Source organism: Physeter macrocephalus, chromosome 9 (assembly GCF_002837175.3).
Source record: "Physeter macrocephalus isolate SW-GA chromosome 9, ASM283717v5, whole genome shotgun sequence".
NCBI classification, from domain to species: Eukaryota; Metazoa; Chordata; class Mammalia; order Artiodactyla; family Physeteridae; genus Physeter; species Physeter macrocephalus.
The window spans coordinates 4,886,501-4,905,257 of NC_041222.1; the positions used below are offsets into that span (position 1 = coordinate 4,886,501).

The following is an 18,757-nucleotide window of genomic DNA, read 5'->3' on the forward strand; positions in this document are numbered from 1 at the left end:
TTCGGGACTTACCTGGAATTGAACTGTTATTGTTAATGATTTAAATTTAATGTTTTAAATACATGTGTCATGTATTTACAGACCTACAAATGTTAATTACTATGATTAGAATGGTAAAAACTTGTGATTTTTCAGCTATTCAAGTATCTATAAGCTACCAAGTAAACGATTTTACTGACATTTGACTGAAGCAACTTCCATTTAGAAAAGCATGGGTGCCATGTTCCTTGAAGGTGCATTACTCTATAGAAGTCAGTCTCTCTGGAGCTAGACAGAGGCTGGATACCAATCTCGTTTCCAGTAAACATTACCAGTATGACTTAGGGCAAGTTAGCTAACTTCTGAACCTCTCTTACCTCATTTAACATGAAGATAATACCTTGCATCCCGAAATGCAAGAACTAGGTGAGAATTTATACAAAGCACCTTAGTGGTACCCAAATGAGAAAAGGGCCATTTACCTAAACAAGCCGTAAGTGATCCAGATTATAAATGTTAATGCTGGAAGGGGCCTTAGAAAAGATCTGGTCCAATGTTTTCATTTTACGGGTGAAGAATCTGGTGGTTTCGGCAGTCTGGAGGTTTCCTCAGGTTTTACAGTTTGTGTTTAAGACCTGAGACTACCCTATGTGGCTCTCTCCATAATAAAGAGCTTAGTGAAGATACCACAGTCATACCCACTTCTAACTGCCCTTCCAAGTTTGCAGAGGCTGGGGGGGCCTTTAATTAAAACAGTTATTTTTTCTTGAGCCAAAGAGGGGGTGGGTGTGTGGGTGTGTGTGTGGCAGGGCTGGGGGGCGGGTGGCTATAGGCACAGATGAAACTGAATGGCCACGCAGGGTTATCCAAAGGACGAGGTGTAGCAGGCTCAACCGAGTGGCCCCAGCAGCCTGACTAGACTGGAGCTCTGGGGTGGCCCAGCTGCTGCCAATGGCTAAGGGACACCAGGGGGGTCTAGGGTTAGACCCTCCATCTAGCGTGAACTGCTTTCCCACCCTCAGCTTGGCAACATTACAGGTTATCAAAGGTTTCCCCGGGGGTCATTTTTTCCTTCTCCTGGGGTTTGGCTCTTACAGACTTGTTTCTGACATAAAATCTAACATTTCAATACAGTGCTTTGGGACATGATAAAATTTTATGCTGAAGAGCTGCCATTTTTCTTTCAAAAACTAACACTAAAACCTTGTTGAACTGAAGGGCATTTTAAAAGTATATTTTGACACTATTGATACTATGTATAAAATAGACAACTAATGAGAACCTACTGTGTAGCACAGGGAACTCTACTTAATGCACTGTGGTGACCTAAATGGGAAGGAAATCCAAAAAAGAGGGGATATATGTATATGTATAGCTGATTCACTTTGCTGTACAGTAGAAACTAACACAACACTGTAAAGCAACTCTACTCCAATAAAAATTAATTTTAAAAAAAGTATATTTTGAACAAATACTTTTTTTCTTGTGGAGGTACATTTCTACATTTCAAAACTAGAAAAACAGATTTGATTAATTAGCTTTTCACGATTTTCCCAGAGAAATACTCCTTTTAAAAGAGCTATTGAAGAAATAAAGCTCTGCCCGAGTCCCGTGGGGTGTGGGCGCACCTGGGTCTTGAGCTCCGCGTACTCCTGCTGCATCTGGCTGAGCTCCTTCATCAGGCGCCTGGCCCGCTCGTGGTTGTCCTGGGCCACCTGTTCGATGGTTGCCATTTCCTTCTGCATGCAGCTGTTCTCCTGCTTTTGCTCCTAGCACCAGAGGAGGAGAATGACTCTGGGGGTGTGCGTTGCTGGCTTATGCACTCACTAGCTCTGTGACTTCATTTCTCATCTAGGCTTCAGCTATAAAATGGGGATAATCTACCTGCCTTCTTTAGCAGCTGTGGTAGAGCTGGGAGTAAACATGTGGTCAGTCTGTCAGCCCAGAGTCTGAATCCTAGATCTGCAACGTTACCATTGATACTAGGTTACTCTCCCTTGTCTGTTAAGATGTTAACTATAGCCACTGTCATAGGTTCCTGGGAGGATTAAAATCGAGACATCTACACACTATCTTTACAATCACGTTGCTCATCACTGGTTGTAAGCGTATCACCCTTAGGGAAACGCACCTGGTTGGAAAGTACCATTCAACAGGGCTACATTAATTCCTCCAAAGGGTGTTAGAAAAATCCATTCCTTTGACAGCCCCCGGTGCTGCCCACTGGCCTCCACCCACCATACACTGTTTTGAACTCATCTGAGTGTCACCTCCCACAATTTATCTCCAGGGATAAAACCATGGTAGCTTGAGCTTCCCAGTTTTAGGATAATGATTAATTAAAACTAAAGTTGACCAAAAAGGGCGTGATGAGAAAAACCTGTGAGCACAGACTGCAGCTGGGTAAGAATGTCTTTAGAGGCTTTCCTTCCCCAACCCCCTCCTTGACCCTGCTGGGGAGATGTGAGCAGAGGCTGGACCGCCGAGGGTGCTCTCTGCTCAGCGCTGACCTTGTCTGTGCACACCACCATCGTTCCAGCCAGCCAGACAGCTCCTCTAGGGCTGAGCCCAGACTCTGGCAAAATCTACCATCAGCTTCAGGAACAAATTACACGTAAATGTACCACAAACCACAGTTGGGTTAGGGACTTGGCTGACAGGTAATTTATTTTCTCTACATTGAAGAAGTATTTTAGTTAAAAATTTAAAGGCATCATCTCCTCATAAACTGCCAGGGCAGTGGATACTCACGAGAAGGTTCTTCTCCAGCTGACTCCGCTGGATCTTAAGTGCTTCCTTGAGGCCGGCGACCTGCTTCTCGGCTTGCTTTCTCTCTGTCAGGTACTGGTTCCGCAAGAGGCTGAAGTCCGCCCTCACAGAGTCCGTCTCCTTCTGCAGAGCCAGAAGCTCGCCTGACTTCTCCAGTAACTGCCGCTCCCGTTCTGAAAGCTGTTGTTCTGAAATGAGCATTTTAGGTAGTTTACCCCGAGGCTCTGGGCTGGCCGTGGGCAGACTCCACAACGACATGCCACCCACTCAGGCACTTTCCTCCATCACTCAGTCGTCCAGATCTCCCCTGACCCACACCAGAGGCCCAGAAAAAGGCCCTGAGAAGGGTGCCTCTTGATGTAATTTGTTCCCAGAGGCCTGATCCCAAAGTGACAGACAGCTACTGTCTTCCCTTTTGAGTCTTTGAGACCAGAGAGCACCAACCCTGAGGTGCAGGGAACATGGAACAGACTGCTGAAATGTTTTTTATAAACCTAATTTTAATAAAGGGGGGCACACAGTATTTCTTCCTTCATGGGAGGCAGCACAGAGGAAAGAACACAGGATTTGGAATGGCACACATCTTATTTTCTACAGAAGAAACGTATTTCCTGGTGTTTAATGGGAATCGTGTATGCAAACACCTAGTACATAGTGAGTACTCAATAAATAATGCTTATGCACAACAGTGATATTTAAAACAGATTTTTCTAATCACCCTCTGTAAAGCAACACCCCGCCCAGATTTCACTTCTCACACCTCTGGCATGGTCAGACTCGGCATATTTGTTAAGTTTCAGTTTCATAATGAGATGGTTGGGTCTGGATGCGTCAAGAGTTCCCAGGGAAAAAGGAATAATAACCCTTTCAGGTCCCAAGTCCACTGAGTTCACTCAAGGTAGAACAACATTTTCTGAGCATTATTAAAACCTAAGGCCTAAGAAAAGGAAAACTCATTTATTGATGTGAGAACAATCATTTACCCTGGATTCCCATGTCAACTTCATTTATGTATGGCTCGAGAGAGTAAACAAACCCAAAGGCCAACATCTGTATCTTGGTACCATTCACTATGTCAAATTTAGACAGAAGTAGAATTGTTAATATTGTGGAGTTTTTTAAAATAGGTTGAGATGAAATGGATCATTGTTCCAAAGCTCAGAATTAATGTACTTTATAGAAAGCCTTTAGAGCACCTTTTGGCACTTCTATGCCTTAATGTTCCGCTTCCTTGAGACAGCACTCTCGAAGAAAGCAATACAGTAAAAGTAAAAAGACCTGACAGTCTTGGAATCAAATCCTATCTCCGTAACGACAAATTCCCTCTGTGCCTCTGAGCCTGTTCCCTCATCTCTCACAGTGCTGGGAGGATCAAATGAGGGACCATTCTTCCCACTGTGCTTGTCCTGCCTCCTGTCTGGGCTGTAGCTGGGGCCCGGGACACCTCTGCACATTTCACACGACAATCGGCAGATTTCCCCGCCCTCAGTGCAATGTTCCAGAATACCTACGGGTCTGGGAGAGCGCCTTCTCCAGGGTCTCACCCCACCTTTCCTCTTCCTGCAGAGTCCTGATGCGCTCTTCAGCCACCAACACCTTGGCCAGCACCCGCCCCAGTCTGCTTCTCTGGCCTGCTGTCTCCTTCTCCAGCTGCTGCCGCTGCTCCTTCAGTGTCACTCTACCGGCTTCTAGTTTTTCTTCTTCACTTTCTCTCTCTTTCTGGAGTCTCTGCAACATCTTAATAGAGAACAACCTTAGTTAGTCATAAAATAACAAATACCCAGCGTCCTGAGGGAATCTTCATGGACACTAGATAGATTCCAGTTCAACAGAAAGTAGAAAACAGCCCATGGGGACAGAGAGTGAGTTCTCTTTACAAAGGTGATCAAGTAGGGACTGGAAAACTGTTTGGCCAGCATGTGAGGAGGGGATTCAAGCAGGAACTGGCACGTGGCCTTCAAGATTCCTTACCAGGCCTGTTCTATGGTCTTAATGGCCCATAATATTAATACCAAGGGAGTCAGAGAGTTGGTATAAAATCCCCTCTGGTCACACAGGGCAGGTAAGGGAAGCTAGTCCCAAGGGGGATACTTCTCAGCAGCTTTCTTCCAGGGGAAAAAAGCTCACACAAGTGATAAAATGTTTCCTGTTATATAACGTCATAGATGTGCAGTACCGTTTCCTGTTGGGCTAGTTTGGCCTTGTTTTCTTCAACCTCATTCTGAAACACCTGCAGTTGTTGTTGTTTTGTTTCCTCTTCTTTTCGGCAGACTTCCAACTTCTTTACTTGTTCTCTGATGTCCTCCTGGAGCCTGGTCTGCTCACTGAGCAGTACATCCTGACGCTTGGTGGTGTGGAGCAGGTCCTTCAGGTGAAAGAACAAATTGAAACTACGGACAAAGCCACCTTCACTACAGGTGGCTAGTGCCACAGCTACATATATCTACTAAGTCTGACAAAATTAAAGCATAAAAGTTCCATATCCTTTATTATTTCAACAAACATACAAAGGTACCTGGAATTCAATTTAATCACTGGCTGCCCTCTTTTTAGTATCTAGGATGACAGAGATGTCAGAACCTCACCAAGAGACTCATTTCCTCTGAGCTTTAGCTGCCTTGTCACTGAGATGGGAATAAACAACACCCACCTCACAGGATTGCTAAGATTAAGAAAAGCTGTGAATAAGGCTTAACTCTGAAAATGAACCTAAAGTCATGGTTTTGTTACTATTTGAAATATTTATACAGGTTAAAAAACTCAGACAACAGGACTTCCCCGGTGGTGCAGTGGTTAAGAATCCGCCTGCCGATGCAGGGGACACGGGTTCGAGCCCTGGTCCAGGAAGATCCCACATGCCGTGGAGCAACTAAGCCCCTGCGCCACAACTGCTGAGCCGGTGCTCTAGAGCCTGCGAGCCACAACTACTGAGCCCGCACACCACAACTACTGAAGCCCGAGCGTGCCTAGAGCCCGTGTTCTGCAACAAGAGAAGCCACCACAATGAGAAGCCCACGCACCGCAACAAAGAGTAGCCCCCACTCGCCACAACTAGAGAAAGCCCACGTGCAGCAACAAAGACCCAACACAGCCAAAAAAACAAAAAAACAAAAAACAAAAAACCTCAAACAATAAATACTTCTTTCTTCAAGGAACCCAAATTAAGCACTTTAGAAAAAGTTACCATATTTCTAACAACACAGAAAATATTCATACGAACCTGTATAAGACTTCTTAAACGACAGAATAATTTAAGTTTTATATATCTTAGAAACACAGAATCTTAAAGGTAGAAGGAAGAGAATTTAGATGTCTTATCTAACCTGTAATTTACAGAGTGGAAACTGAGGCCCAAAACTTGTTTGAGTTTCTCTGAAACTCAAATTTTGGCAATAATCTCACAGGATAACACTGAATTACCTTAAGAAGATGATCAGAAGTACAAGGGTAAAGAATCTTCTCTAGGGGCTTCCCTGGTGGCACAGTGGTTGAGAATCCGCCTGCCAATGCAGAGGACAGGGGTTCGAGCACTGCTCCGGGAAGATCCCACACGCCGTGGAGCAACTAAGCCTGTGAGCTGCGACTACTGAGCCTGCACTGTAGAGCCCACGAGACACAACTACTGAGCCCGCGCGCCTAGAGCCAGTGCTCCGCAACAAGGGGAGCCACCACAATGAGAAGCCCGTGCACAGCAACGAAGAGCAGCCCCCGCTCACCGCAGTTAGAGAAAGCCCGCACTCAGCAACAAAGATCCAACGCAGCCAAATAAATAAATAAATTAATTAATTTAAAAAAAAAAAAAAAAAAGAATCTGCTCTATTCAACACCTGACAAGATGAAGGCCCAGATTTGGCCATTACTCTGCAGCTCAATGAGTGATCAAATCTAAGCCCAGCCTCTGCAGGCTTCATCTGTGCCATGGGTAAGAGATAGTCCATCTGGTCCCTGAAGCCCCCAGAGTGGCTGCTGAGGGACCGTTGGGCTCTTTTAGCCACGACCTTACTTATTAGCTTCCAGTAAAACGTTGTTTGAATAAAGAATTCTAGGGCTAAAATAAACTGGAAAATCACTGCTCTGCATCAAAATTTTTGTAAATATCATATTTGTGTTTTATAAATGGTTCTAAGGGACCTGCTCATGTGAAAAGGAACCAGCCTACTTGATTTGTTATTTCAACCAATTATCTGCATGCCTTCAGGACACTACTAGAAGATTACCTTTGTGAGGCTTACCTGTTTTGCTAGGTTCAAGTGGTCTTGGACATCAGCTAGTTCCTCCTGTAATGAGTTTACTGCTTCTCGTTTTTCTACAGAAATAACATTTACATAAAATAAGAAACACATATGTATACATGTTCCAGATTCCTATCAGTCCCCTCAGAGAAGTAGAGTAGAAGTGAATTTATACTTCCTTCTGTTAAATGTATGACTATGCCACCCTATCTTATTAAAGGCCAAAAGAGAGGTACATGCACAATCCAGATCTGGACTTGGAGCCCACGTTTTTAAAGACTTGCATGTTCAAAAAAAAAAAAAGACATGTTACATGTTCAAAACCTCACGATGAAAATTTACACATAATACCTAATGTTGACGAGGTGCGTGGTTTAAAAACAGGGACCTTCCACATTGCTGATAAAAATATAATTTGGTACGACCTTTCAGGAAGACAATTTGGGAATAAATTTTATATCTGTACTGGTTTTGTCACTTACTAGCTGTGTAAGCTTGAGCAAGTCACTTCTCGCTTAGGCGAGTCGCAAGGAAACTAGGCTTAATTAAGTTGCTTTATCTGTAAATGGGTGAAATAATAGTTTCTACCTCATAAAAATGTTCCAAGGATTAAGTGATAAAATGCATATGAAACACCTGCGTCATGTCCAGGACACAGTAAGTGCTCAACAGCATACTGTTGGCTAGAATTACTTAGTAACTTACAACTAAACAATCATGAGGCTTTATAAAGAGTTGGTAATTGAGATGTTATTTGCATCTTTGTTTTTGTTTTTAAATCTACACACACACACACACGCACACTCCCAAAGGAAAAATCTGGAAGGATATTTACTAAATTGATAATAGAAATTATCTGAGTGAGGTGAATAGTAATTTTTATTTTGTCGTTTTGCTATGTTTTAAAATTGTTCTCTAAAGAATATGAATTAATTTTTTTTAAAAATAGCTCTACTGAGATGTAATTCTCATACCATGCATTTTCCACCCATTTAAAGTATACAATTTCATGGCTTTCAGTAAGTTCACAGAGTTGTACAACCACCACCATACCTAATTTTAGAACATTTTTCTCACTTCTAAAAGAAACCCCATGCCCTGTAGCATGAATTATTTCTGTAATAAGAAAGCAAACAATTAAAAAAAGAATCTAGCAAAAGGAAGAAAGTCACATCTCTCCTGTTGTGCTGCCTCATACCCTGGAGCTGCTGCTGCATGGCTGCGATGTCTTTATGCAGTGAGAGTTTGTTTCTGTTTAGTTGGTCTAGCTCCTGCTGCAGTTTTCTGACATCCACTTCCAACTTTTCTAAGTCTGATTGCTTTGTTCTGCTATTCTCTTCTGTAGCTGCTAAAACCCTACAATACAAATGGAGAATAAGTTAGATTGTCAAATACAAAATGTCTAAGCACACACACGTGACAACTAAGGAATAGTGTTATGTTTCACAATGTAGTTGTGGAGTCTGGATGATATAAATAAATAAATATTAATAATTTACCAAATTATTAAATGTTATTAAATATTAACAAAATATAAGGCTCTTCAACTCATTTTCAAAAGAAATCTTATTTTCAGCTTTCCAAATAGAACATTTGGAAATGTTTATCATTTCAAAAAGTGACTTGCTAAACCGGTTTTATAAAAATCAGGGATAACATGGATAGCACTTATAATTCCAAAAATGTGATTAAGGACTTCCCTGGTGGCGCAGTGGTTAAGAATCCACCTGCCAGTGCAGGTGACACGGGTTCGAGCCCTGGTCCGGGAAGATCCCACATGCCGCGGAGCAGCTAAGCCCGTGCGCCACAACTACTGAGCCTGTGCTCTAGAGCCCTTGAGCCACAACTACTGAGCCCACGTGCCTAAAGCCCGTGCTCTGCAACAAGAGGAGCAACCGCAATGAGAAGCCTGCGCACTGCAATGAAGAGTAGCCCCCACTTGCCGCAACTAGAGAAAGCCTGCGTGCAGCAACGAAGACCCAATGCAGCCAAAAAATAAATTAATTAATTTTTAAAAACGTGATTAAAATGGATCACTAACTTTTGATAAGTGAAAAAGCAGGAAACACACTGTATGTATGATAGGATTTGCCCAAAAAACAGATATGTATGAGCATGCATTCCTTTACACGAATGGAATCATACACTATGGACTGGTTTTTGTCTGGCTTCTTTCAGTAAGCATAGTTACTTTGAGATTCATCCATGAATTTGTCTGTATCAATCCTCCACTGCTTTTTATTGCTGAGTAGTATTCTATGGTATGGCTATACTATAATTTGCTAAGCCATTCACCAGCTGATGGGCATTTAGGTTGTTTCCAGTTTTTGGCTACTGCAAATAAAGCCGCTATGAACATCAGTGTACAGTTTTTATATGGACACATGCTTTCACCTATAGGTGCGGGAGAGCTAGATCTGCTAGGTGTATGCTTGCATTTTTAAGTAACTGCCAAACTATTTTCCAGAGTGGTCTTACTAACATTTTATACTCCCACCAATTGTGTATGAAAGTTCCTCGCTAGCATTTGATATGGTCAGTGTTTAATCTTAGCTGTTCTATTAGGTGTGTAATGATATCTAATTGTGGTTTTAATTTGCATTTCCCTAATGGTTAATGATACCATGCATATTTTCATGTGCTTATCTGCCATCCATACATTTTCTTAAATAAAATTTCAAATCTCTTGCCCATTTGAAAAATTGGGTTCTTTATTTTCTAATTACTGAGTTTTGATAGTTCATTATATCCTGGGTACACGTCCTTTATCGGATACATGGTTGCCAGGATTTCTCTCGCAGTCTGTGACATGTCTGTTCATTATCTCAACAGTGTCTTTTGAGAAACAGTTTTAAATTTTGATGAGGTCCAATTTTATCAATTTACTCTTTTATGGATCATGCTTTCAGCGTCTTATCTAAGGAATTTTTGCCTAACCCAAGGCCACAAAGATTTTTTCCCCCATGTTTTCTCCTACAAGTTTTATATTTTGGTTTACATTTATGTTTATGATCCATTTTGAGTTAATTTTTCTATGTGGTGTGAGGTATAGATCAAGGTTCATTTTTTTGGTTTTGGATACGTAGTGCTTTTAGCAACAGTTTTTGAAAACAACATCTTTTCTCTACTTTGCATCTTTGTCAAAATCAGCTGCGCATATATTTGTGAGTTGACTTGCAGACTTCTGTTCTGTTCCATTGACCTATTTGTTTATCTTTATACCAATACCACAGTGTTTTGATTACCATAGCTGTATACTGTCTTGAAATCACATAGCATTAGCCCTAAACTTTTGTTCTTCTTTTTCAAAGTTGTTTTGGTGTCATATCTAAAAAGTTTTGCATTCTATTCTAGGTCCTCTGCATTTCAATATGAATTTTAGAATCAGATAGCCCATTTCTATTTAAAAAACCTGTTGGGATTTTGACTGTGATTGTTTTGAATCTATAGATCAATTTGAGGAGAACTGAATCTTAACAATGGGTTAAGATTGGGTCTTCCTACACACGAACAAGCATATATTATTTTACTTAAAAAAAAATCACAAGTTATTTTAAAAAATGCTTTTGGGAAAAATAAAACCTAAAAGGAAAATTCACCCAAAAATGCTACTGGTGAATTGTATTGTGATACTGAGTTTGTGGTGTATTTTGTATTTTTTTGCCTTTTCTCAATTTTCCAATTTGTTGAATAGTGTGTTAATAATGCTTTAGCCTTCCAGATGGGATCTTACAAGCTTACTTGTTCTTGCTCTCACCGTTTGGTTTGTGCCAACTTCTTCTCCCAGCCATCACATTTCTCTTCGAGATCTTCCTTTTGTTTGCACAAAGACTCAACACACAACTGCAGTGCTCGGGTCTCAGCAGTTATTCGCTCAATTTCTTGTTTGTCCCTCTCCAAGAGCTGCTTCTGCCACTCCATTTCCCCTTTCTGTCGCAGGGCTGTCTGCTGCAAACTGTCCAACTCCAGTTTCTCCTAAAGCAGATAAAAGAGGAGTCAACCATGCAAACTGAGAAAGACCACAATTCACTACCGGTAAAACAGCTTTGTTTATTACCTCTAGCACTTCAACCTGAGCCTTCTCTAACTCAGACACCTTTTGGTCATGTTGTAGCTTCAAACCTTGCAGCTCATTGTTTTCAAGTTGCAACATGTCCAGAATATTCTTTAGTTCTAACAGAAACAAAGCATGGTCCAGGCTATTAAACGAATGTGGAAACATTTACAAAATGAAACAGAAAATAATGCTACTGGCTGATACAAGAAACAAAAGATAATAAAAATATATTTGTTGTGCTGAATTAATGGAACTAATTAATTGTATTATGAATGTAAAAAGCCTTTAAAAGTATTGCTAAACATTAATTTGTTATAAACATTTAAACAAAAACATTCAACAGAGATCTAGTTCTAAAAAGTACTTACCCTACCTAAAAGAATTTAAATCAAAATAAATAGGAAAAATTTTAAAATATATCAGCTGAGATTTATATAACAATTCTTTTGTCCTTTGAAATACAGATTTTTAAATATTAACTACTTTTATCTAATTATAAAAATATTTGTTCATTATAGAAAATTGGAAAAAAGTATAAAAGAAAAAAATGAAAACCCATCATTATCCTACCATCCAAAGACAATCACTACTGCAATAGCATTTTGATGTATTCCCTACCAGGAGCGCACGCACACAAATAGACACACACACACATATATATATTTTAAAATAAACTGGGACTACACTCAATATTCAGTTTTTATCTATTTTTTCACTCTTCTTTCATCAGCATTTTTACATGTCATTAAATGTTAAAATGTTTTTTTTAAAAAATTTATTTATTTTATTTATTTATTTTTGGCTGCGTTGGGTCTTTGTTGCTGTGCGCGGGCTTTCTCTAGTTGCAGTAAGCGGGGGCTACTCTTGGTTGCGGTGTGCGGGCTTCTCATTGCGGTGGCTTCTCTTGTTGCAGAGCCCGGGCTCTAGGCGCCCGGGCTTCAGGAGTTGTGGCTCGCGGGCTCTGGAGTGCAGGCTCAGTAGTTGTGGCGCACGGGCTTAGTTGCTCCACGGCATGTGGGATCTTCCTGGACCAGGGCTCGAACCCGTGTCCCCTGCATTGGCAGGCGGATTCTTAACTACTGCGCCACCAGGGAAGCCCAAAATATGGTTTTTAAATTATTCATTTGTTTCCAAATTTTGTCATTATAATTTCTGTTGCAAGTAACTGAGTCAACTTAATTTGTAAAACAAGGAAATAAAGGCTTACTTCTTAAAAAAAAAAAAGAGAGAGAGAAATAAAACAAATATTGCTGCGATGTATATAAACGCTTGCCCTCTCTAGATAACTGAAAATGGGCTACCCAGTTTAACAGGTGTGAGTTTAATAGTCTTAAGACACTGGGAGGTTGTTCCATTTTATACTTCAATCAACAGCCTGTAAGTGCTCTTCTTTCATCACACCCTGGTCAGCAATGAAGATGATTATTTTGCTTTTAGTCAATTTGAGTGGCAGAAAATATCATATTCCTTTTATAATCTGCTTTTCTTTGGTTAGAAATAAGGTTAAACTTTAAACTTACCAGTTTTATGTTTAGACATTTGCCCTAAAACTACCTGGAGATTTTCTTCCTCTTTTTCAATTTCCTGCTTTGTAAGTGAAAGTTGATTTTTTTTCTCACTAATCTGGACATTCAGTTCTCCTTTCTGAAAACTCAGTTCTTCCAGAAGAGATTTTAGTTCCTGTGCAAAGAAAAAGAAAAGAAAAGAAAAGAAAAGAAAAGAAAAAAGAAAAGAAAAAAGTCAACCCACCTTCACCAAGTTATGAATAGAAATTACTTTAAAATCAGTTCTGTTATTAACTGTCTCGTTTCATAGAAATTCTCATTTGGAAACAAGCTCATGTTTGAGTTTTACGTCAAGAACAGCACTATATTTTACACTAACATATTTCAGTATAATAGAAGTAAAAAAGTAACACGTTATCTTCATTTAAAATTTATATGCAATGCACTACCAAATGTAAATTAGATAGCTAGTGGGAAGCTGCCGCATAGCACAGGGAGATCACCTCTGTGCTTTGTGACCATGAGAGGGCTGGGATAGGGAGGGTGGGAGGGAGGGAGATGCAAGAGGGAAGAGATATGGGAACATATGTATATGTATAACTGATTCACTTTGTTGTAAAGGAGAAACTAACACACTATTGTAAAACAGTTATACTCCAATAAAGATGTTAAAAAAAAAAATAAAAAAAAAGAAGAAAAAAAAATTTATATGCAATATTTACTATGAGTAAAGCAATGTGTTGCAGAGAAAAAAGGCTGACTCGGACACATCTCCTGCCCTCAAGGGGCTCAGCACCTGGTCGGGAAATAAGGCAGGGAACAGAAACATGATCACGAAAGGCTAAGGTGCCCTAGGAAATGTGCAGAGTGCTACCAAACTCAGAATCGAGAGAAGCTCCTTCCAGGGTAAAGGAAAAGTTGGGGAAGTTTTCTTAGTGGCATGAAGCTGGACCATGAAGGCTGGGTTGGATCTGGACATTCCCAAAAAGGGAATTCCTAGAGAAGAAACAGTATGAGAAAGGCACAGAGGCATAAAACCTTGGGCATGTCCAGAAAACAACACAGGGGGAGAGCTATGCATGGCAGCCACAGCATGGATAGATAGCACAACACCAAGCTCGTTACAGAGGCATCAAGATTCAGGAATTTATATTTGCATTTTAGGGGGAAAGCAGTGAAAATATCTCAAAATAAATCTACAGGACTATGCTAGGACTCTTAAGAAAAACTATTGAAAAATGTACCCTGATGTGACTGCACTTCTCAGCTACTTCAGTTTCTCCCAGTCTCAGCGCTTCCTGGAGGTCAGCTCTGGCCTGGACCATGCTTCCCTGGAGTAGATGCAGCTCCTCCTTTTTATGCCCCAACTGTCTGTCCAAGACAGCCATCTCCTGCTGCTGACCTGTTACCTGCATTAAAGAAAAGTAAAGAATGCAAAGCCTGACAAAGTGCTGAGATGGAGAATATTTAGTCCAGCTAAAGGTTGTGTGGGGAAATTAGGAGGTAGGTCTAATTCTCACAATCCTAGCTGCAAGAGTCAGGAAGGCCAGGCTGGGGGGCTGCAGGCATAAAATGCCTAATAAAGGCCTTGAGCTCACACAGGTAAAAACACTTAAATCACAGCAAAAACAACAGTATGATAATAATGATTATCCTTCAGGTTACGGTTTTCAAAGAACTTTCATATCTATATTTTATTCCAGTTGACAACCACCTTGGCAATGGAAGTTAGGCAAGGATTTAAAAAATTTATTCATTTTGTAAATTTAAAACTTAACAATTTTAAGGGCAATACATATGTAGTTACAGAAAAGCAGAAAATGCAGACATGCAAAAGGAATAGAAAATATTCACAATCCCCCCTTATCAGATGACCATGTTTGTACTTTGGTATAGACTAAAAGTTCAAACACAAGTATACATAAACACATTTAACATAAATGATCTCAGAGCATATTGTGTTTTGAGACTCACTTATTCAATAATATATCGTACTGAGTTGAGATTCAAATTTGGGTTGGACTCTATTCTTAACCACTAGGATATATAGCCTCATTTATGCTTTATACTTTATTATGTATTTTCCAGTCTTTTCTACAATCAAACATGTATTACTTTTTATAATCATAACACAAATGTAGGTCTCAAAGCAGCATGAACTGGTTTTCAAGGTGTCTACTGCCATACCTGGCTTTTCAGCTTCTCCAGCTCTGCTCTCTTGGCCTGCAGGAGGGTCTCCGACTCTCTAAGCACCTGCAGGTGATGATCCTCAGTGCGTTCTGCGGTCTCGATGTCTTTTTGCAGCTTCTGCAGCCTACAAAGCACCAGCAGTACTACAGCAAATTGGAAGGGAGACAGAGCCCCAAGAGCCAGCCGCCTTCCAGCACAAGCCCCTTGAAGGCCTGCAGAGGCCGTACTTACTCTTCTGTCAGTTTTTCCGTCTTCTTGGTTAGACACTGGAATTCTGAGTCTTTTGCTGCAACAACTTTGTTTATCTCTTTCAAGATTTCTTCTTGCTCAATTTTGTGCTGCTCCAAATCCTTTGTGTCAGCCTGGAGCAATCTAAAACACATCTCTTTATTTCCCCCAGACTCCTTAGACTTGACGTGCATTGTTTATCATAGAGCAATTATAGTCCTCTTAGAATCAAACTTCTCATTCATCTCACTGAGTACATCAATGGCTGAGGGAGTCCACCTACCTGAGCTGCTGATCGGCTTTGACAAGGTTAACAGCAGTTTCCTGAGCTCTCCTTTCTAACTCCTCAGCATCTTTCTCAGTTTGCAATAAATCTCTTTTGGCATCAGTGAACTTTTCAACAGCATTTTTTGTCTAGAAAAGAAACTGTCGTTAAAAGCAATTCAGTTACAATACTCTCTCACGGCTATTGGTATCGTAAATTGGCACAGCTCTTGGAAAACAAGACAATACAGAAAGACTGATAAAAATGTTCATTCACTTTGACTCTCCAATTCTCAAAAGAGAATTCAGAAGAACTATTACACAAAAATGCTCATTGTATACTGAAATAATATAAGACTTGACAAACAATCGATTCAGTAAGTGATAATGCATCAACACAATGGAATACTGTGCAGTCTTTAAAATAATGACAATGTAGTAACATAGAAGAATGTTAATGATAAAATGTTGGCTGAAAATAAAATTTTAAATGGTTTAAGCACTGTAAGAGCAACTATAGAAAACTATCTTGTCAACAAAGACAGAAAGGCTATGCAAAAACAAAAATAGTCATCTGAGGGTGGTGAGATGGTGGATGATGTTTTATTTAAAAATAATCTGTAATATTATTATATGTTATTTTTTTCACTTAAAAATATCTACCCCAAAACAACAACCCAAAAAAAAGGAAAACAAGAAATTTTAAAAAGAGAAGAAAAAAGTGAAAAAACAAATATCTACCCAATTAAGTGGCAAGGAAGTGATTCTACCAATATTCCCTCCACATAAAGATTCTTCCTTTACTCTAGATATTATCTTGTTAAGTAAAACCCCATTAATCTAAGGATGATTTAATTATGGCTGAGAAACACAAATATTTAATACTTTTGAAGTATTTCAAAATCTTCCTATATATGATTTGGCAAGAACATCATTTTTTTTTTTTTGTCACCTTGGTTTCTTTTTCTGTCTAAAATAAGAGGCTTAAAATAATGTCAGGAGAGGTCCAAAAACAGAGTATGGTTTGTACTTGGTTGAGCAGTGACTCACTTTTCTGCCAAAACACTCCGCGTTGCAGTTGCACTCACGTCAGAGGCATCTGTATGTGAAGCTCGTCTAGTAAGTACTCCGTGTGGATGCAAGAGGGTTTGGCCAGCTCCCAGAGAGCTAGATATTTCACCACACTTCTTTCCACTTCGGATAGCTGGTGTCTACCAGATTCATCAGCAAAGCGTTGGACAGAACTCACTATACACTACAGAAAGCCAGCCACGTCTCTAAGTAGTTTTTTATCCCCTTCTATGTCAGGTTTTAACAAGTCTGGCACATTCCTTACAAAATGCAGCACTTTCTCCTTTCCTCTTCCTTTTTAGCAAGCTGCTTCCCTGAGTCATTTTGGGAGGATGAAGGAGGAAGAGCTTATTAGTCTTGGTTCACTTTCTATCTCTGCCAGCTACCGGTCTCAGCAATTTTCTTTTATACACCAGTGATACATTTTTCTCTGGTCCTGCTCAAACCTATTTTCTCTCACAGTAATCTAACATGTGACAGAAGAGGGAACTGATCACCTGAAAAGAGATGAGGAAACTTTTCCATTCTTATTAAAGCCATCATTCACAGAATTTCTTTAATAAATCCTTCATTTCAGTTCCTGGGTAATAGATTTCTATTCATTTAAATTGATCCATGTTGAAATAACAATATAAAAATAGTAGTTCCTGATGTGCCCCATATGGATTTGGGACTTTTGTTTTTTATCCTCGAATTCCCATCTAAAGCTCTCTTGGTGAGTCAGAACTTTAACTGTGTGACCCTGGGCTAGACCAGCCTCTGACCTACATGTGCGAACTGGGCTAATGACCATCTTACAACGCTGCCAGGAAGGTTAAATGAAGTGGTATTTATAAAACAGCCAATGTGTGGCCATAGCAGGGGCTCATAAAAGGCAGTTCCTTTTCCTCCCCAACTTCCTCTGTGTTTCAGTCTTAAGAATACTACCTCAGGCCAAAAAATATTTGATTTTATATTACTATCAACTTGGAGAACAAAGTAAGAATAAGAGTCTTGTGAGGTCCATTGTTATAAGAATATAAGATTGACCTACTTAATAAACACAGATATCACACCCGAATAATTTTTAAAAGACACACACAGGATAAGGAGGTGGGGGTGTGTTAGGAACTAAATGACTTTCAGGAGCTTTAAATATGCTATTGCATTTAATTCATACTGAATTATACTAGGTTAATTCTAGTATAATTAGTATAATCCAAGTTAATTAGTATAATCTAGGTTAATTATACTTCATTTAATTCATACTGAACAGCCTAGGTTTTCTTAGCCTGAATTTACAGAGGAGAAAAGCAAAGCTCGGGGACTTAAGCAACTTGCCCAAATCCTCACAGCTCCTTAACTAGCAGAGCACAGCCTGACTTGGACCACTGTGCTCTTCACGTTTTCTTTCTAACCCTTCCTGCCGCCGCCGCTGACAGCAAGACAGCAAGCCGTCTCAACCCAAGCACAGCAGCACATACTTTCTCGGTTGTGTGTGAAAGTTCACTCTCAGCTTCCGCCAGCAGTTGGTCAGCCTCCCTGAGCTCTGCTCGACGTTTCAGGAGGGTCTTCTCGATGCACTCAATTTCATCTACAATATCTTCGTGGTGCCTGAGTGATTTTTCTATTTCTAGTTCATTCATAAGACTCTCAACATTTCCATCAATGAAGTCTCTAAAAAAATCATATATACACACTCATCAAGAGATTTTAAATGTGACAATATAGATACTTGTAGCCTAATGACAAAAAGATGCACAATGATTTTCTAATTTTATATGAGAAGGGACTGGACAGACAGCTACATCTGATTAAGTTCAATGTCTATGCTTACCTTTTTATTCAACATGGCATACTGTTGACAATAAGTGGATAATATGTATAATGTATGAGGCAGTTGTTTTGTCCTTTTAAATATAAAGATTATTTTTTCATCAGCACTTGGTCAAGAAAATGCTGATACTTCAATTCTTCTGTGGTATGAAAATAAAACAAACCACTGCCTCAATAATCATCCATTCCCTCAAAACTATCCTAAGTTTCTACTAGAGTAAAATTATGGTGACGATATTTGACAAATCAGAAAGCGTAACACAGGACTTGGTAACTCAAGGCTAAAGTCAAAATTATTTGAAAACGGGACTGTCATTGACAGAAAAACATGAAAATAAATTCATCAACATATTAACAGATTAATTCTTCTTTGAACATTTCTGTGTTATCCAAATTCCCTAAAATGATCATTTATTATACATTTATAACTAGGAAAAGAAGTGGTTCTCCCACTGCACTACACCCCCCTCAAAAAACTTCACCTTGGGCTTCCCTGGTGGCGCAGTGGAGAGTCCGCCTGCCGAGGCAGGGGACACGGGTTCGTGCCCCGGTCCGGGAGGATCCCAAATGCCGCGGAGCGGCTGGGCCCGTGAGCCATGGCCGCTGAGCCTGCGCATCTGGAGCCTGTGCTCCGCAACGGGAGAGAC

The 18,757-nt window shown here is 40.1% G+C and overlaps 1 protein-coding gene across 8 annotated transcripts in view; it reads right to left on the reverse strand.

Moving 5' to 3' along the window:
• Nucleotides 1–18,757, reverse strand: part of CNTRL (centriolin) — a 90,330-nt gene that overhangs the window by 6,000 nt on the left and 65,573 nt on the right. For 6 of the 8 annotated variants that reach the window (XM_028493573.2, XM_028493574.2, XM_055086997.1 and 3 more), the window contains 14 exons: nt 17,759–17,951; nt 15,244–15,374; nt 14,964–15,104; nt 14,730–14,856; nt 13,787–13,951; nt 12,558–12,717; nt 11,038–11,153; nt 10,738–10,955; nt 8,179–8,336; nt 6,981–7,054; nt 4,925–5,113; nt 4,260–4,485; nt 2,731–2,936; nt 1,608–1,748 (listed from right to left, as the gene is read on the reverse strand). In XM_028493573.2, coding sequence (XP_028349374.1) covers nt 1,608–1,748; nt 2,731–2,936; nt 4,260–4,485; nt 4,925–5,113; nt 6,981–7,054; nt 8,179–8,336; nt 10,738–10,955; nt 11,038–11,153; nt 12,558–12,717; nt 13,787–13,951; nt 14,730–14,856; nt 14,964–15,104; nt 15,244–15,374; nt 17,759–17,951 — 2,245 coding nt within the window. Of the gene's footprint in view, nt 1–1,607; nt 1,749–2,730; nt 2,937–4,255; nt 4,486–4,924; nt 5,114–6,980; nt 7,055–8,178; nt 8,337–10,737; nt 10,956–11,037; nt 11,154–12,557; nt 12,718–13,786; nt 13,952–14,717; nt 14,857–14,963; nt 15,105–15,243; nt 15,375–17,758; nt 17,952–18,757 lie in introns of those variants that run through there. The other 2 variants (XM_028493577.2, XM_055086998.1) reach the window with 2 other exon arrangements.